General features: G+C 39.2%; 2 protein-coding genes, 1 long non-coding RNA gene and 1 other non-coding gene across 7 annotated transcripts in view; 2 read left to right on the forward strand and 2 right to left on the reverse strand.

Annotated features, from left to right (window-relative positions):
• The first annotated feature begins 207 nt into the window (after positions 1-207).
• Positions 208-20,155, forward strand: LOC141359582 (uncharacterized). Of its 3 annotated transcripts, none has more exons than XR_012366099.1 (3): positions 208-806; positions 19,151-19,243; positions 19,383-20,155. It is a non-coding gene; the product is annotated as an uncharacterized lncRNA (long non-coding RNA). The 3 variants fall into 3 exon arrangements; XR_012366098.1 differs by lacking the exon at positions 208-806 and adding an exon at positions 14,279-14,337; XR_012366097.1 differs by lacking the exon at positions 208-806 and adding an exon at positions 14,279-14,337 and having other exon boundaries at positions 19,156-19,243.
• hapln4 (hyaluronan and proteoglycan link protein 4) lies at positions 802-13,770 on the reverse strand. The gene is made up of 5 exons (XM_055218576.2): positions 13,473-13,770; positions 10,940-11,048; positions 6,263-6,625; positions 4,332-4,634; positions 802-3,658 (listed from the first exon to the last, which is right to left on the reverse strand). Exons 1-5 carry the CDS (start codon positions 13,650-13,652, stop codon positions 3,303-3,305), a joined length of 1,311 nt encoding a protein of 436 aa, XP_055074551.2. The 5' UTR covers positions 13,653-13,770; the 3' UTR covers positions 802-3,302.
• On the forward strand, positions 14,852-14,924 carry trnaa-agc (transfer RNA alanine (anticodon AGC)). The gene has a single exon. It is a non-coding gene; the product is annotated as a tRNA-Ala (tRNA).
• Positions 17,113-20,617, reverse strand: part of tm6sf2b (transmembrane 6 superfamily member 2b) — a 102,679-nt gene continuing 99,174 nt past the window's right edge. For both annotated transcript variants that reach the window (XM_073862260.1, XM_055218574.2), the window contains exons 10-11: positions 19,390-19,509; positions 17,113-19,284 (exon numbers count right to left, since the gene is read on the reverse strand). In XM_073862260.1, the coding sequence (XP_073718361.1) occupies positions 19,075-19,284; positions 19,390-19,509 (330 nt within the window). In that variant the 3' untranslated portion in view covers positions 17,113-19,074. The remainder of the gene's footprint in view (positions 19,285-19,389; positions 19,510-20,617) is intronic.

A 20,617-nucleotide genomic window follows, 5' to 3' on the forward strand; every position in this document is an offset into this window, starting at 1 on the left:
ACCATTGCCTACAATGATGCTGATGCGGGATTCCCCTGTTTCAAGATGGTGGCTCTGTTTGACGCATTCGGTCCAATGAACTGCCGTAGCCAAGGCGACATCTAGTGTACATATCTATGGCCAGATATTCGTATTTAATCTCATGTGTAATCAAAGTTTACTGTTAAGGGAGTGTCTTGCGTGTATTTTGTGAACGTGAGAGTCTCTTTTATCATAAACGGTTTTGACGCGTGTGCAACAGGCACTTATTTTGACAAAACATAATAAATCTGGAGGGGGCCAACACTTTTTCACACCACCGTATGTATATTAAACTAGCAAGATATGATACGATTGTCTGTGATTGTATACCACTGAAAGCTTTTCCGGATTGTATAAAACATTTTGACTCTCGTCCAATTGTTGTCATCAAGCCGAATGTGCTACGTGACGCAGGAATCGACTTCAAGTGCGCAGCATGTAATGAAAGCTATCACAGTAAACACAGTATAATTTCTGTGGTTTAACAAATTGCTTTCGCTTTCCTTTGAAATCCACAATGCCTCATTACAGCTGTTACTATGGTAATGTGAGGGTCAATCATGTTATTTTCTCGAGTGTTTTTGTGGAACGAAGACACAAAGCACTGCATCGTGGAAAGCCTGTGCTTGAGAAAACAAAAATAGAAACGTGCAAATTAATCGAGCCATGTTCAGTCATCGTCATGGTTACCGGCAGCATCAGGTTTTCATCCCTCTCTGCGTCCGAGGTCAAGCCTGTGTGTCGACATGCAACCACTTAAAGAAGTGACAGGCGAACACAAACAGGTGAATAACTTTAATTTAAAATGCTTCTCCATAGACAATATTGTGCAGTGTTACATAGGAGTGCATATAGTGCAATTGTCAACTAAGAGGTAGTGAAGCAGATTACAGTACTGTATATGTCATTCATAATATGTTAAGCTTTGTTATTTACACTTTTAAAAACAACATGCAACCTGTTATTGCTTGCAAGGTATATCAAAAGTAGATATGCTAATGAGCGTTATATGCTGGCAAAGCTATTCAGTTTCGCTACTGTACTGCTACTGTATAAAGTTCACTTTGATGTGCAAGTTAATCCCAGCCAAGGTTCGTGTTAGCATCCTTCAAAACCAGGTTCTGTCGAATGCGCTATGCAAAACACGAGGCTAATATAGCTATTTTTTATTAGCGCTAATAGCAATGTTTGTCTTCCTTAGGAAATGGCTCATTTTTGTTTGTTTCCTCGTGCAAGATACGTGAGACCCTGGACCACAAAATCAGTCTTAAAGGGATAGTTCACCCAAAAATGAAAATACTGTCATACATCCTCATGTTGTTCCAAATCTGTATGAATTTCTTTTTTCTGATAAACACAAAAGAAGATATTTTGATAAATGACGGCATGCACACAGCACCCATTGAATTCCATCGTATTTGTTTTTCCTACTATGAAAGTCAATGGTTACAATCAGATGTGTGCCTACCATCATTTATCGAAATATAATTTCTAAAAGAAATTCATACAGACTCAAAACAACACGAGGAGAAAATTGCAAAATGTTCATTTTTGGGTGAACTATCCCTTTAAGTAGGAAGGGTATATTTCTAGCAATCGCCAACAATACATTGTATGGATTAAAATTATAGATTATTCTTTTATGCCATAAATCATTAGGATATTATGTAAAGATCATGTTCATGTATTCTGTAAACTTCCTAACATTTTTGTGAGTGGGTGCAATTGCTCAGGACTTAATTTGAACAACTTTAACTCTTTCCCCGCCATTGACGAGTTATCTAGTCAATTAAGAGAAAACATTTGCATAAATGTGTTTCTGATACATTTTTATGTTAATCTGCAATACTGCGATGATCCACTTACCCAATTTATGAAAAAACTGAAGCCAAAATGTTATTTACTAATTTTAAACTCTGTGTATGTTTTGATAATCGTTCTGAATCTGATCTCTAACAAAATTCCTTCACAAAAATGCAATTATTTAAAGGGACACTCAACTTTTTTTTTGAAAATGTACACACTTTTCAGCTCCCCTAGAGTTAAACATTCGACCTCTATAGTTCTGGAATCCATTCAGCTGATCTCCCCGGCTGTGCCACTCCCAGCACAGCCCAGCACAATCCACCGAATCCGACCAGACCACCAGCATCACGCCCAAAATATAACCAAAGAGTTTTGATATTTTTCCTATTTAAAGCTGCAACATGGTTGCAGGAGGCACAATGATACTACGCAGTGCCCAAAAATAGTCCCCTGCTATTGAAAGTTACTAAGGGGACTATTTTTAGGTGTTGCGCAACATCACTGCGCCTCCCCCAGCCATGCTACAGCAGCAAAGTATTTGATTATTACGCCAGAATGAGAGTATAGTTCCTAGTCATATCTGCCTAGAAAATCGCAACTTTTAATTTTCTGTCAGTCTTAGTACACGATGTAACTACAGAAGAGTCAAGTTTTAACTCTTTGGTTATTTTAAGCGTGATGCCAATGGTCCAATCCGACTCAACGGACCATGCCAAGCCATGCCAAAAGTGGTAGCGCCAGACCCAGAGATCAGCTGAATGGACTCCAAAACAACAAAAATCCAATATTTAACTCTAAGGGAGCTGGGAAATGAGAACACTTTAAAAAAAGTGTAGTGTCCATTTAAGCTTTTTGCTAAAAAAAGAAATATACCCAACTTTAAGAGTTTATAAGCAGAGAAAAAAATATAGATAGGATGATACGTTTTTTCCCCGTTTTTTTTGTTTGTTTGAAAGCAGAGGGTCTGTTCTAATATTTGATATATTTGTATGTTTATATATTTTTAGAAGAAAATTTTCCTGGAAGGCATTTTGTTTAACTTGCTGGCGGGCAACTTTTCAAAAAATGGCTGGCGGGGAATGAGTTAAAGGCAATTTTTTTGCACCCTCAGATTCCAAATTTTCAAATGATATATCGGCCAAATATTGTCCTATCCTAACAAAGTGAAAGGCTTATTTATTCAGCTTTCAGATCATGTACAAACTCAATTTCAAATTGACCCTTGACTGGTTTTGTGCTCCACGGTTTTGCTAAAACAATAAAGCTAATCAGTTTCATGATATTGGGAAACTGGCTAATGTTCTTAATTTAGAGAAAAATGACATCTCAATTAAAGCAAGAGACGTAAATAATTATGCCCACGTTCAGCGCTAGGAGCCAAGCAGGTGCGCATAAACGCTTTTTTGTCTGTAAGTTATTTTTGGCTAATCATGGAAGCTGTGACGCTAGCTGCTAACGTTAGCGTCTTTCTATACTCAGATACTTCTGGTGCTGTTAGTTGTAGTGACTGATGTTATACTGGGAGCCTGTGTTGGTTCGTCAACGTTGTTTCTACGAAAGCAGTACACCCCATAAAGACGAAACTTCTTGTCAGGAAAGCCGAGGTTTCGGACGCCAGGTTCTGGTCCTCCGCAGCGGGTTCGGGGGTTGACGATGGGGTACCGTACGCTACCGTCTTCCACCCATCCTGCCTCGCAACGATCCAAGAGTTGGATTTTCCAAGCAGCATACAGTTGCCCCACTTTAGCTATCGTTGCACCATCACGCTGACAGGCTTTAACTGCTTCGAGGTAGTTTACCTTCTTAAACCGCTTTAGGAAGTAAACACGTCCTACACACACAAATAAAAAAATTAAATGTGTGAAACAAAAAAATTTTTTTTTTGGACTAAAACATGATAAATAAACATGTGCAGTAACTTAAGCATAGTTGAATGCCAAAAGACCTCTTTGTCGAAAATGCTCATGATGCTCTGATCAATAGAAATGCCATACCATCTCATATTTCCCATAAGGCCATTCAATAAATTTCTCTGACTTGATCATTGTAGAAGTATTTGAAAACTGCCCCAACTTTAAAGATTTCAGGAGAAACTATCTTCTTTAATGGCCCACTTGGGGACCAAACAAAAGCCTTTTGGCTCTCAATGACTTAATGGCTGCTGGATCTAAAGAACTGGGTTATTCTTGTGTAGTCATTGGATGATACAGCACTTACTAACAAATGCTCTGATCCTGGGCCAAAAATACAGGTTTCTTCCCGAAGAAAAAATCAATCCAGCTCTCTACTGTGTAAACAACCATTACTCCCACACGTTCTCGATGTGACTGTCCACCCCAGCTGTACTAAATCACAGTTTCCCCGAATTAGATTTGGCCAATTTTGCTGCAAATGATGCATCACTCGATTAGGTCCCCATCGTTTGAGGCGCTGCCACCATTTATTGGACATGTATTAAAGAAATGAGAAGCTTCTTAATGAAAATCAGCCCACACGGCACTCACCATTGAGGTTCGAGGTGAAGCAAAAAGCATCGTAGCGCTCGTCGTCTTTGTGCCTGTATCCGTAGTTGCGCACTCCAGGTGGGCTGTCCTTCCGTCCACATTCGTCTCGAGGATGGGAGATGGGGTACTGAACCGAGCCGTCCTCTAACCAGCCGGCATTGCACCAATCCAGTCCCTCGAGCCAGGCTTTGTGCAGCTGCCCGTGGGAGGCCAGAATAGCATCTTGCTCTTTGCACACTTCTTCTGCCTGGTGGTAGTTTAGCTTGTAGCGTCCAGATGGGGGGTAGTAGGGAAATACAACACCTTTCAAAAAGATGTTTGGGATTTATTTAATTTGTACTTACTACTACGATGGGCTGCACGGTTAACTGAACACATAAACGTGATTACAATGTGATTAATTGTGATTGTGTCATCGCAGCATTTAATTTAGATTTAAGGCCCGTTCACACCAAGAATGATAGCTACAAAGGTAACTATAACGATACTTACAGTATATTAGCGTCCACACCAAAGAATGATAATGTTACATTGTTACGTTTAATTCTAATAGATTTAGATTAACTGCTATTATTTTTGTTCATCAACTGTAAAAAAAAAGTTTTGAAATCGATTTCAACAATGTTGTATTGGTCCTTACGGAGCCCCTAAGGGGACATAGAGCAAAAATTAAATAAAGTATAGTTTTACCTGTGCACGCGATACGTGTGCACGCGAAACTAAACTTTATTTTAGTTTCATGTGCTCAAGCGAAACCTTCATGTGCAGAATTTTACGTGTGAAACTATCGCATGCGCACGTGAAACTATCGCGTGAGTGCGCACGTGAAACTAAACTTTCATGTGCTCACGCAAAACCTTCATGTGCAGATTTTTTTTTTAAAGTTTAGTTTCGCATGCGCATGTGAAACAATCGCGTGCGCACGTAAACTATTGCATGCGCACGTAAACTGAACCGCTCGATAGTTTCACGTGCGCATGCGATAGTTTCACTTGCGCACGCGATAGTTTCACGTGTCTTTGGCGTGAACAGGCCTTTACAAAGTTTTTATTAAAAAAAATGTTGTTTAGCAGCGGTTGAGAATTGTAACCAATCACAAACATTTACATTGTGTTAATGAATGCAGTGCAATAGTTAATTATAGGCATTAATGTTGTATATATAAAAGCTGCAGTTTAACATCAAAATATATGTATGCATTTTTTTATCGAGAAAAATAATTTACAGTTATGATAATACATTTAGGACCAAACACAATCTCAAGGCAGATCGTAATATTTAACGAAGTGGCTAAAATCTTACGAATTCGTACAATTTTATTAATTCATTTTAGTACTTGCTTTCGCACAAGTAATGTTGTTTTAAGGGGGGGCTAGGGGGGGCTTCATTTATGCTTTTTCTAAACGTATTTGTACGAATTCATTAGGGTTGCTGCGGTGACAGAATTTCCCCACCGGTTAATCGGCGCGTGACAAACCCGGTGGTGGGAGGGGCTTATAAATGCGCATGCAGGCGTCAAAACGATCTCGCTTATATTAAACATCATATATGTATATTATAACAAAAACGAGTAATGACGCGGCTTCTGCCATCGTCTGGTCGGTCAGCTCGCCTCGCACACTGACAGAAATAACTGAAATCTGACACCTGCTGCTCTGTGACGTGACGCGCGTTTTAGCTCCACTGAATTCAGGCAGCAAACACATTCAGTTGTTAGTGTTTGCTCTCTTTAATGAAACTAAATGATTTAATTACAAGAAAATATCAAAACAACGGTGAAAGACGGTGTCGCGGTGGGCAAGTGGTCTAACCGGTGAGAGGCTGAAGCACCGGTAATCACCGTTTCACCGACTATCGCGGCAAGCCTAGAATTCATACGAATTAGCTACCTCATATAATACTTCTCGATATATCAGGCTGCCAAAACTGACCTTCAAGGTCCAGGTTGACAAATCCCGTGTCATCTTCCATGTCATTGGTGACCTCACACTCATAGCGGCCATAGTCTTGTAAGGTGATGTTGTGAATTATAACCGAGGCGTCTCCTGGCCCTGCCTGCTCCAGAGACGCACGGCCGAGGTAAGAACCAAACGCCTTCTGCTGACGGCCCAGCGCTACAAACACATCCTCAAACTGGAGCGCATCGGAAACCTTCGTCCACTTGATGCGAATGCGGTAAGGATCCACGTTCTCCGGTTCATGGTGGAAGCGGCAGGGAAGGGTGATAGTGCCCCCGCGATGAGTGACCACCTTACCTGGAGCAGTCTGGACTATCACCGCACCTGTATCATCCTCTGGTGAGAGAAAACTGTGTATTTATACTCTTGTATAGAGAACAATCTCACATCTTACAGTACTTGTTTACAGATTTTAAGCCATTTATAATGCATTCAAGATATTCATATCAGTATGTGAGGAATCAATCCCTGAATCTTGTAGGTTTTTAAATGCTTTATATCAGCAAATAGTAAAATGTAAAATTTTTGACTGAAAAACGCAGTTAATGTGCAAATAGGGTCATTTAAATTTCAAATGCAGCCACATCGTTCGGTGCCATCTGCGCACTATTTTGTTTCCCTTAAAGTTCACGATTTGGCAAGCTCATGATGTGTCGCAGCAGTTACATTACGCATAAACATGTCACCTCTAAAGGGTGCCTGTAAATGAATGCAGATGCAGCTTATAGGCCACCTGTTGAGTCTCTTGGCTCTACCTGTTAAAGGGATAGTTCACCCAAAAATGAAAATAATGTCATTAATGACTCACCCGCATGTCGTTCCAAACTCATAAGTTCATCTTTGGAAACACAGTTTAAGATGTTGTAGATTTAGTCTGAGAGCTTTCAGACCCTCCATTGAAAATCTATGTACAGTATACTGTCCATGTCCAGAAAGGTAATAAAACATCATGAAAGTAGTCCATGTGACATCAGTGGGTCAGTTAGAATGTGTTGAAAATAACATTTTGGTCCAAAAATAACAAAAATTACGACTTTATTCAGCATTGTCTTCTCTTCCGGGTCTGTTGCGAATGCACGTTCACTGTGACGCTGCTGACGTACGACGCTGCTGACGTGTTATCCTCAGACATGTTTGCGAAGATTTTTTTTCTTTCAAACTAACTGTGGCTTTACACCAGCCGCGTTTAAGCTTTCAAATTCGCGTCTACTGCGTCTAGTTTGACGCTTGAACATTTTGAGTTTACTCGCTTAATTCACGCGTGGAAGCCGCGCTTGAAATTCTAGTTATCGAGACATTCACGCGGAAATTAGCATCATGGGAGGGACTCGCTTTTTCGTAATCACGTCACTACTAGAGCAAGCTCCTGATTGGTTAACGCGGTGTGTTTTTCCGGCAAAATTCAAATTTTTTCAACTCGCGTGTTTCCCGCGGCAACGCTCAATTCTCTCCATTCGCGCGAACTAGACGCGTGAATGAGGCGAAATCGCGTCTACGCGCCGCGGTAAACGCCCATTCGCGCTGGGAGACCTCCAGACCTCCAGTCCTTTCTGGGCATGGACAGTATACCGTACATAGATTTTTAATGAAAGGTCAACAAGCTCTTGGACTAAATACAAAACGGGTTTTGAACGACATGGGGGTGAGTCATTAATGACATTATTTTCATTTTTGGGTGAACTATCCCTTTAAGCTAAATAAACATCTGATCTAAAGACGTGAAGGTGTTTTTTTTAATAGTTATTAAGGAGTTACTGGTTGTGATTTTAAACAAAACATCTTTCACAGTCTCTTATTTAATCCAAAATCTAGTGCTTTTCTTCGAAAGCTGTTAAAGGTGCAGTGTGTAGATTTTAGCGGCATCTAGCTGTGAGATTGCATCCAACGGCTCAGTCCTCACCGCTCCCTTTCGTAAAGTATAGAGAAGCTACGGCTGCCACAGGACAAACATGTCATCGTCTGAGACAACATAGTGACGAAATGCGCTCTGTAGAGCAGTTTGTCCATTTAGGGCTACTTAAAGTGCCCATATTATGAAAAACTCACTTTTTCTAGGTTTTGGGGTGTTATTTTGTGTCTCTGATGCTCCCACACGCATACAAACTTGGAAAAAAATCCATCCATGCTGTTTTGAGTGAGATACACGTTTCTGAATGTCCTCTGCCTTGAGTCTCAGATTGCGCGAGTTCAAACTCAGCTCCGTTGTTACGTAACTAGCCGTTTCGTCACATTCAGTTTGAATTTTCCCGCCCATCACCCCACTCGCAGGTCTCCACCCACAAGGAGCTAGAGAGAGCACAGAGCAGTCAGTCACTTCGCTGATACCCTGTGCTGTCATCATGTCTCATGGAAATAACAGCGCTTTTTGGATATTATGGATTATACTCCCGCCTACTTTTAAAAACAAAGTTTTAACGCGTGGTTATTGGACCCGGAGTAATCTTATATACTGTGTGTTACGACGCAAATAGTCATCAGATTGTAGGCGATAAGACCTTCATGCGAAATCTGATGTAAACAACAGACTATGTATCTATATTTCATGGATTATATGCATTTGTGGACAAAAATGGTCATTGAATGTATTTTACTGGACTTTAATGGATCATTCACACATCCGAAACAAACTGGATTCGATTTGCGATCGTTGTATCAACACCAAAGGTAAAAAGTCACGTTATATTTTGCATGTTGTCATCTTCTGTCACAAAATACTACATTTATGATGCTAGAGCATCTGTATCTCAAAACAGAGATCATACATTGATGCTAATCCCGTAAATTATACCTTTTAAATGTATAGTGATGTTAAAATTGTTTGTAGACAGTAACGTTAGGCTATATAGATATTTTTGCAGGCTAGATAGTTTACAGCATAGTTTCAAAAGTTAAAAAAGAATTTAACGGCTTTATTTTACAATTCTACAAGAACAAGTAATAGTGCTTTGCCAAACTAAAAGTTTTTTGCCAAACTAACCGAGACCGAGCTTTACCGCCCCGGCTTTTCTGACGAGGCTAACCCCCGAGCCTCTTATAACTTTACTTTACGGACCTCCTGCTAGCTTCTAGCAATTAGCACGCGGTCCACAAGCAGTATACATCCCCCGCCGGGTCTTTATTTCTGTAATTTGTGAAAATAATGCGTTTGAAAATGTTTTATAACGGGAATATGTTAGCATTGTACAGGGAAAATTAGTGTATTGTTGAGACTGCTACATCACAATTTACTCTGGAATCATTATGTGTCATGAGTTTCTTCTCCTGTAGTGTACTTATTAGTGATACTTTTCTGCATGATTTGTCTGTTGGCAACATAAACCGTTAATAATAATAATATATCAAATAATAACACAGTATGGTCTGTACTGCTCACAATATCACTATGCACGCGCACATGACGTTAGTAGTGGGGCGTGATCAAAGGAGCAACAGCTCATAAATATGTAACGACTAGCTCAAAACGGCACAATCTGAAATGCCCTGAAACAGAGGCTACTAGAGATGGATAACAATCTTTTCCTACAAGCTATTTTGAGCAAACAACTTTTGAAACATGCTTTATGGAACTCATACACATATTTAACTTGTGGAAAAGCAGTCATAAGATGGGCACTTTAAAATGGTGGCTCAAAATGGCGACTGCCATACATGTGGTGTATGGAGATAAAAACAGTTGTTCTAGGGTAATAAAAACAATGCAGTTCATTATATAGAGTCTTCTTTATGCACCACTGAAAATATAGTTATGTATATTATATCGCATCCTCCTAAAAGTTGCACAGTGCACCTTTAAAAGCCACACAAAACTTACTATAGCCGGATTTCAAGCAATAAGTGTTCTTCCAAGCCATTAAGTTTTAGGAGTGTGAACCAAGCCATCCAAGATCTGACCATAAGTGCCAAAATCGTCTCTGACATCTGCCGATTTAAGGTGTCAGATAAATACTTGGCACTCTGAGATGTTACAAAAAACATTTTTCCTATGAAAGCCAGGTTGCTAAACGTGTCCAGCAATTAATTCAGCTGGGGACGGCTAAAGAAACAGTGTTTCACCCGGGGTAAAGGTGTCTAAACGGACTGTCACTGTAACCGCATGCTTATTGAAAATAATTTGCAGCTGCCAAGTAAATGTTGGGGCCATGCTGTGATACGACATTTCATCCAACAGCCATTGACACTTATAGATTTTTTCCTTGCTTATATAAAAAGTAATAGCAAATGAGGAAAAAAGACCTAGCGGACCTCAGACTGATTATAAAGAATGTTTACTTGCATTAGCTGGCGTCATTATTGGATATAAATATGCATAGAGTCGTCGCCTATTGTTCAGAGTGGCCACTGCAAAATGGCATTGTGGGAGTTTTTCCTTTTAATACTTCTGGGGGTTGGTCAATGAACTTTTAAAGTGTGATTATCCACCGAGAATGGGTTTGTGGGTGGTGTGGTCTCTAGGTCGAAATTAACATTAGGTGATTTGAATAGCATTGCTCTTGCACAATGATATGCTTATATGTTTGTCACATATTTAATAGGGTGAAGTGTTTTTTCTTAGAAGTGGCGGGGAGCTGTAGGTATTGCAACCATGTTGCGCTTTCATCGCATTTGCATATTTGTCATTTGTGTGGTTATATTATATAACAAAGTTCTTACCCATTACGTGAACCACCTTCCTTCTGCCCTTTTCAGAGTCGGCAGGGTAGGCGGCCGCAGGGGGTGAAAGAAACAACAATGTGCAGGTGATGGTTGCCAACCACAAGAGCTATGCAGAAAAACACAAAGCAGTTAAAGGACTCTGCAGTTTAAAATCACAATAACAAATAATGTTGTCAAGGGCCTAAAGATGATAAGATTATCTATCTGCCTGTCTGTCTGTCTGTCTGTCTGACTGTCTATCTGTCTATCTAAACCCTGTGTAATCATGCATTTATCCATCCATTCATTCATCCATCCAAAATCTAAGCCTGTCTAGCTTTCTGTCTGTCTATCTATCTTAGCCCTATGTAATCATTTATTCATCCATCTATCAGTTGAGGCTCTGTCCATCTGTCTACCTATCCAATCTGTCTTTCAATTAAAGATCTGTCTGTCTATCTGTCTGTCTGTCTGTCTGTCTGTCTATCCCTTCATCCATCCATTTATCGGTCTGTCTAACAATCTCTCTGTCTGTCAGTCTATCAAAAATCTAAGCATATCTATCTGTCTGTCTGTCTGTCTGTCTGTCTATCTATCTATCTATCTATTCATCCATCCATCTATCTATCCATCTATCCATCCATTCATCTATTTGTCCATCTAACTACCTCTCCGTCTGTCTGTCTGTCTGTCTGTCTGTCTGTCTGTCTGTCTGTCTGTCTATCTATCTATCTATTCATCCATCCATCTATCTATCCATCTATCCATCCATTCATCTATTTGTCCATCTAACTACCTCTCCGTCTGTCTGTCTGTCTGTCTGTCTGTCTGTCTGTCTGTCTGTCTGTCTGTCTGACTGTCTATCCCTTTATCCATCCATCCATCCATCCGGCTGTCTATCTATCTGTCTGTCTGACTACCTATCTATCTACCTATCTATCTATCTTAGCCCTATGTAATCATCCATCTACCTCTCCATCTGTCTGTCTGCCTGTCCGTTCATCAAATATCTGTCTGTCTGTCTGTGTGTCCGTCCGTCCATCTAACTACCTCTCCGTCTGTCTGTCTGTCTGTCTGTCTGACTGTCTATCCCTTTATCCATCTGTCTGACTATCTATCTATCTATCTATCTATCTATCTATCTATCTATCTATCTATCTATCTATCTATCTATCTATCTATCTATCTATCTTAGCCCTATGTAATCATCAATCTGTCAGTTAAAGATCTATCCATCTATCTATCTATTCATCTATCTGTCTGTCTAACTACCTCTCCATCTGTCTGTCTGCCTGTCCGTCCATCAAAAATCTAAGCCTATCTATCTATCTATCTATCTATCTATCTATCTATCTATCTATCTATCTATCTATCTATCTATCTATCTATCTATCTATCTATCTATCTATTCATCCATCCATCTATCCATTCATCTATCTATCCATTCATCTATTTGTCCATCTAACTACCTCTCCGTCTGTCTGTCTGTCTAACTGTCTATCCCTTTATCCATCCATCCATCCATCCATCTGTCTGTCTATCTATCTGTCTGTCTGACTATCTATCTATCTATCTATCTATCTATCTATCTATCTATCTATCTATCTATCTATCTATCTATCTATCTATTCATCCATCCATCTATCTATCCATTCATCTATTTGTCCATCTAACTACCTCTCCGTCTGTCTGTCTGTCTGTCTAACTGTCTATCCCTTTATCCATCCATCCATCCATCCATCCATCCGTCTATCTGTCTATCTATCTGTCTGTCTGACTATCTATCTATCTATCTATCTATCTATCTATCTATCTATCTATCTATCTATCTATCTATCTATCTATCTATCTTAGCCCTATGTAATCATCCATCTATCAGTTAAAGATATATCCATCTATCTATCTATTCATCTATCTGTCTGTCTAACTACCTCTCCATCTGTCTGTCTGCCTGTCCGTCCATCAAATATCTATCTATCTATCTATCTATCTATCTATCTATCTATCTATCTATCTATCTATCTATCTATCTATCTATCTATCTATCTATCATTCTATTCATCCATCTTAGACATTGTTCAGTTTATACCATAATTCTTTGTAGTATCATATTTACTGTATCAATACTAGTATTGATATTATTTATATGAATCACAATAAATCATGTTCACAAGGGCCAGGGGAGGATGAGATGTTTCTAAAATGAAATCATCTCTGAATTAAAGCCCTATCTGTACATTTTAGATCTATTCATCTTTAAGATTTTAGTACTGTCCCGAACAGTTACTTTTATACATACAGTAAGAGCAAATAAAGTGTCACAAACCTAAATCATGAACTTAGCTGCAACATCCATACATTATGTAAGTATCATCCAAGCCACACAACAAACACACTACTGCGTCACTGACACTAACCCAAACACACTGTATAGAGGACTCCTGTCTTCATCATCATCATCCTCTATTCACCTAAAGCAACTCTCATATCACCTGCGCCAACACTCTGTCGCATTATCAAGGTTAAAAGACAGCATGCAGATTAAACTTACCATCATCCCGACAGGAACAGGATGCGTTTTATGTTGCGATGCTACAACACTATAGTATAGCGTTATTATGGTGCAGCTGGACGCGACGCTGTCCCACTTCTGACTCGGTATCACTGCAGATGTTTGCCGCGTGTTATCGCACGCGCTGCTGACGGTTGAACAGTGAAATGCGCTTCTCATTGACGACTGAAAAAAAAGCTTAGCCTGTACATTATACGGTTTTCTTGTGTCAGGATAGTTTGCTAACACGGGGGTTGGTCTTGAACGTGTGTAAATGATATATTGTGCTGCATGTGCTTCCCGGTGAACAGGTGTTGTGTCGAAGTCTGTTCCCCCTATGTTCCCCCTATTTTTCCCTTCCGTGTAGTGTTTTTATGGCGTTTTTATCACGTTATAGGTTTTATTATTTATATATTTAAAGTTTTAATGGCTACTGAGATGTATATGTGTGCATTTCTGTAATGTATCTGTATTGTTCTTAATGGTAAGTCAATTATTTTTACAGTATGAATCATATTATATGTATAATATTTATTTAATTATGTATGCAAACATTACATTTTTAAAACAACCAGTAAAGGAAAAAAAGAGAAAAAGACAGGCTATATTTTAAAAGAAATACCCTAATAGAAAACTGTCAAATGTATGAAATATTTAATAAATTGTATTATAAAATACATGATATTATGCCTTTTTAGTATAACCACCAATTCAAATCTTTAATCTTTCTAAATGTAACGTGATGAAAACGCTATAAAAGCACTACACTAAAGGGAAACATAGGGGGAACTGAGTTCGACACAACACCGGCGTGAATTCCAGTAAGTGTACAAACTGCCACAGACATCTGTGCATATGATATGACGTAAGCAAACTTTTTACTCATGTTTTTAAAGTAATAAAAAGTGCTCGAACATATAGTGCTTTTAATTAAATAAATAGCCTACTATTTATTATTTCTTTATTTTTGTTGTGGTTGCGCTGCTGCGGATTTTTAAAACTTTACTGCGCAACTGATTACGCAGCATCTTTACTTTATTTCCTACATAAGACGTCAAATAATGTAATGTAAAGACAACCTAATTGCTATGTTTTAACCAAAGTGAGACTTTATTTCCCTGCAATGCGGAAAAACTCGATTTGCTAGTAACTTACGAAAATAGTTTTACTTGTGTTGTTTAAACAAAAAAAAAAAACAGTACTTAACTTAAATCTTAATTTTATATTGCGTTTAAAGCAAGAATGTCATTAGAAATTGACAAAAAAAATTATAGTACTAATGTTAAGAGTTTTAAATAAACAAAAGGCGCATTACGCAAATTTAAGTACGTACCTTTCGGAACTGCTAAATATGGGCATACGCAAAACGTAAACAGGAAGGGGAATTAGCTCAAATGGTAGAGCGCTCGCTTAGCATGCGAGAGGTAGCGGGATCGATGCCCGCATTCTCCAAAGCTTTTTCGGTTTATTAAAATTACCTTATTTTAGAACTCATTATTTTAGAAGTATTTTCAGTATCTGTTGTTTATTTTCATATAACTTACCTTCAACGATAAATTAGCTTGAAACAGTGCATTGTTTACATTTCACGGTGTTGAATTAGCGTGTAACGTTAGGCTATGTCCAATGAACAATCAACTTAAGTGTACACATTACATCATTTCAACCTTGATATATTTAATATTGAGGTCATGTTAAAGATTGAAATCATATCAAACGTTGATGCTCCAAATTTAGCCTGGACTTCACAGACATTGCCGCATAAATAAAGTAATGGACATAAATGTACATAAAAACTCCATGTTTAGGTGATGTGTGCATTCCCAGTGCTGTGTGTAACTTTTACACACCTCATAAATTCCCCTGGCACAGCTTTAAAGAGCACATTTGATTTGAAAGACGCCACACGCAGTGCTGTGTGTGCAAGAAGAACCTGCATTGCTCCTTATCAGCATTAAAAAGGTGCTGAGCAAATCTGCCGTTTAACGTTAGTAGTCAAACTCCTCCCTGCTGACTGATCATGTGATGTATCCATATAAAGCTTATTTATTACCCATGAGACCAGGCAATTATTAATACCATATGTCATGATACACAAAAAGCATCCAAAACTCATACTTTAGAGAATGCGCTGACATTTACTACAGTTTTGATCCAACGTCTGGCATTAGAGGTCAGCGGAGGCAAAACTAAGAAAGAAATAAGCAATGTTTGTTTAATGCAGATCACATTTTCAGAATATAGGACAGAGGTCAGATAAACAGGTATTTTTAAAGATATTGTTTTCTCAAGACAGACAGAATCAGCTATGGTTTAATGATCTCTTCTTCGTGCAATTTAAAATGTTGTTTCTTCTCATTAAGAATTCAGTAATAGCTGTAACTCTGGCAACTGGGACAATAGGACATTTAAAATGTGAAGGTACGGCTAAGATAATTACTAAATTTATACAAACTCACTGCATATGTCTAATAAAACACTATAATCTATTATTCTATGGTATGTTTGCATGGCAAAGATCGTACTAAGAATGGAAAAGTTTTTCATTCGCATTTTTTAAAGATTTAGCGTACAAACCACGATGTTGTTAAAGGGGTCCCCATTCACACAGATCTACTAAATTGACTCAATACCATAGGCTGTAAAAAAGCTAAATATGCTATACTATGTGCACCAAGCCAGTAGATGGCGATGTTACTTTGTAAAGAAACACACGCACATATGCATTCTTCTACAGAGCGCTAAATACAATTTGACCATTTTTTGGGGGGCAGATGGTGAGGTAGGTTTAATTACTACAAGTGACCTTGGTCTATAAAGCGGAAAATTGTGTAAATGTTGTTGGAAAAGCGTTAATAAATCCTTGAGTAACTTGAGTAGCATAAACATAGTCCTGTAGGTTGCTGTTGTTATTTTGGTTGTTAAAGGATTAGTCAATTCTCTTTTAAAAAATCCAGACAACTCACTCACCACCATGTCACCCAAAAGGCCGATGTCCTTCCCCGCTCAGTCGAGAATAATTTTCTTTTTTTAAGGAAAACATTCCAGAATTTTTCTTATTTTAATGGACCCCAACACCCAACACCTAACAGTTTTTTTCAACAGAGTTTCAAAGGACTCCAAACGATCCCAAACAAGGCATATGGGTCCCACCTAGCGAAACAATTGTCATTTTTTTAACACGTGACCTTTCGACGTCATTACGCAATTACGTGAGGTCGCGCTGGTTTATCACACAGCTGGAGGAAGAAGAGAAGTTGTGGTTTAAAAGTGCATATTTTTTATTTTATTTTTTGCCAAAAATGACAAACGTTTCTCTACATAAGACTTTTATGCCTCGTTTGAGATCGTTTAGAATCACTTGAAGTTGCGTTAAACTGCAATTTTAAACTGCATTAAAACTGTTAAGTATTGGGGTCCATCAAAGTCCATCAAAATTTGAAAAATCCTGGAATGCTTTTCTCAAAAAACACAATTTCCTCTGGACTGAACAAAGAAAGACATCAACACCCCGGATGACATGGTGGTGAGTAGATTGTCTGGATTTTTTTTTAATAAAATGGACTAATCCTTTAAGAATGGCTTTCGTGGAACAAACGTAATTTCCGGTAAACTTCCGCAAAGAATCATTAACAACAGAGTCCTTTAGCGTAGTTTATCTCTGCAATAAATTTCTGCATAAAGCAATAAAATAGCGTCGTGCCTTTTGAAAATTGTGTTTTCATTGCCCATATCTGAAAACTTTTTAACAACAACTTTCTCCAACTCAGCTTTGTACTTTTATTCAGAAATAAAGCGTGAACTTATCGAGAGATGTTGTGCACTGGGTGGCGTTGCCAAGTCCTCTGCTTTTTTTCTAGTTCAGATTTGAGCAAATTAAACTGTCTTCGCAGGTTGGTTTCTGCGGGTTATAGATGAAAGGATTTCGGTAGTTATAGGTATTTGGGCTGTGGACAGTCATTGAGATGCCTTTGGGCTAGTTTTGAATGTCCATTGGGATGGTTTTGATACGCAAAGCTGGCAATCCTGGCTGTGTGCTTGCGGATTATATAGAATGTACATGTAAACAAACATTTTAATCAGATTACAATGTTCAGGTGGCATGTAAACTGTATTGTCGTAACCTTCAATCGTATTAAATATAAATGTTGTGCATGTAAACATAGCAACTGTGTAAATGTGTACTATAATGTATATTGGCTGCCAAAACTCCATTCACATAGCGGTGATCCATAATTGCAATCTCTCCTGATCTTTAGGAAACCAGAACATTTGTTATTTTCGATGAGGTATTTGTTCCATTGTTCATATTAAGGCCTCGTTATAGTTGTGCGTAGGTCCTACGGCGTAGCCGCGATGGTGTAGGTTCCGCGTCGGTTTTCATTTATACTTTTGCGTCGCCGTCCGCGTCGATGTGCAAACATGCGCGCAGACCGCTGGTAGGCAGTATCCACGCATATAACCACAGTAGCAGCGCGACCGTCAAAGAAGAAGAAGCTTGGCAAGTTAACCCACAAACGAAGAAGAAACAGCAACTTGTTGTGTATGATTTGAGATGACCAGCAATGATGGAAGTAAATAAACAGCGACTTTTGTTGCAGTTTGAGTTGAATCACTCATCAACTTGGCCATTCTTTGTTTTCACCGTCGCAAACGGAAATACCTATGACGCAGTTTTTTACCTGACGGAGGGGTTCTGGTGGACCGCATAGAACTGATGCGATGTTAAAATTTTTGCGAGGTGCACATCAGGCTACGCAGAGCTACGCACAGGCTACGGATAGCCGAACTAACGCACAACTATAAAACGGGCCAGACAATTGAACAAAGAAAGACCGGAAGTTAAGTTCCATCCAAACGCGAAAGACCGGAAGTTAAGTTCCGTCCAGACGCGTTACCATGACAACGTATGTATGCCCGATGAAACCGTCTTCAGACTGAATACATAATACACATGCACATCATGTCGCCTTTTCACAGATTTGAGTTTTTGTCGTTTACAAGGAAACGATAACACAGTAATTTTCAAAACTTGCACGGTGAAACCAATTTCAAAAGTTTGGCTTTTCAGGACCCCAAAAATGTATTGTGACATAATATATAATACAAACACGTCGAAAATCTTTCAGTACTAACGTGTAGTGCTTCCGAATAAGGGTGGCCATTCGTGCCAGTTCCGCCAAACATGTTTTCGGGTTCGTTCTCCAGAAGTCGCGTTGCTCGACCGCATATGTCATCACATTTCAGTTAAAATACATTAGAAAATTAAGATTTATTTCTTTTAAGACATACAACCATTGTAGTTTCATTCTTAACTTGAAATGTAACGGTTGCTTTTCTGAAATTAAACCCGAAATATTAAACCTTGATGACGTATGCGGTCGACCAACGCGACTTCCGGAGAACGAACCCGAAAACATGTTCGGGACGTGTCCGGCGGAACCGGCACGAACGGCCACCCCATCCCGAATGCCAATTAAATCTTGAAGTTGGCTTTATATACTGAGCAAAAATGCATGATCAACATGGGTTGGGTCAAATATGGACGAGCCCAACCTTTGGGTTAAAATTAAACCCAAAAATTTAACAATTAGCTTAGCGTTTAGATTAGTTTCTTCTCATGATTAGTTTGGCCCTTAGGTGCAATGGTAATGAAATATTCTGGGTCTCTTTGGCAGCGTAGAGCGAGCACTACGGGACCAGCGGCATAAAGCAGGTTGAGCAGGAGGACGGGCAGCAGGGACGTGGAAGGGGTTCTGAACATTTCTGCGGTACGTGGGTGCAGGGAAGCTCCTATATGACACCACTGGCACTGGTGGAGAGAAAAGTACAAAATATTATTTTGTTTGCAATGTTTGTTGGTTAAATCTATCTGTCTGTCTGTCTGTCTATCTATCTATCTACAGACAGTACTCGCCTGTAAAATGGCACCTGCAAAAAACACCGTCCAGTCCAGCATCCAGCTGCAGCCTGGTGTGCACAGCCCAAATACAAACGAACCCAGCACTGGAAACCCATGGAACAGCAGCAACAACATCTGAAAGCAGAAATGACATCAGGCAACAACTATTATTTCTATCCGAGTGACAGCGGTACCTGGCCTGGCTCTTCACGCTGGTCCTTTGATGGCAAATTAATGCGGTCTGACTCTGTTCTCAAGGGTAACATAATGCACTTGCTCTGCATACAAATCACTCTGAGCGCATCGAGTTATTCTCACGTTATGGTGAAATAAAACGCAAATTTATGGGGGAATTACCCAAGATTAGATGTTGGGTGCCTGTTTGTGTTGCACGGCACGTGGTGACCTTCGATGCAGCCTGAAAGTCATTTTGGCACGGTAATGAAGATACACCGTTGGAGAATTTCTTATACTTGACTGAGTTTCAGATGAATGATAATGAATAAGAGGAGAGGGGACGCAGGACAAGATAGTTATCACCTTCAATGATGCTGTATGTCTGGAGACTTAACTTTTGCTTTAGCGGTGCAAAGGTTGTGGGTTCGACCCCAAGGGAACACACATAATGTGCAGTACCTTAAGTCGCTTTGCATGAACGTGTTTGCCAAATGCATAAATCTAAATGTACATATGCTTTGACACTTTAATGGGTTGGGCAAAAATGTGAAAAATTTATAGTAAAATTTCAAGCCTGCAAATAAACACTATTAATATATGTAAATATATCTATTATTCGGTATGATCGAACCATGTTTTTTCTTTCCAAACAACAAAGGCATGTTGGTGTACCCTCGTTCCGTATCAGTCACTTTTCCACCCATGTCACACACACACAGGACACCTTGTTCAGGTCTGATGGAGGGGCTCAACAAGGGCTCATGGGTGGGATTAGCTTATCAAGTTCTCACAGCACATCTCCGGCTTGATCGATGGGCTGCCATTGTGCCTGTACGCCAGCTAGAACAAGGACTTTTGATAACCTATATTGACCGAGCAAAGACCCCAATCCAAGGAAAAACAAAGGTAGGTTTGTGATAGCTTGAGACAGGGTGAAAGGATATTCTTTGACTGCCAAAGGTGACAACACGCCACCTTGGAAGTCTTTTATTTAAGATGCTTACATTTTTTGATTTAATCAAATGCCTGAACAAGTTTCAATTTACTATTTTTAATTTTGACAATG

The sequence above is a fragment of the Misgurnus anguillicaudatus genome, chromosome 23, assembly GCF_027580225.2.
Source record: "Misgurnus anguillicaudatus chromosome 23, ASM2758022v2, whole genome shotgun sequence".
NCBI lineage: Eukaryota > Metazoa > Chordata > Actinopteri > Cypriniformes > Cobitidae > Misgurnus > Misgurnus anguillicaudatus.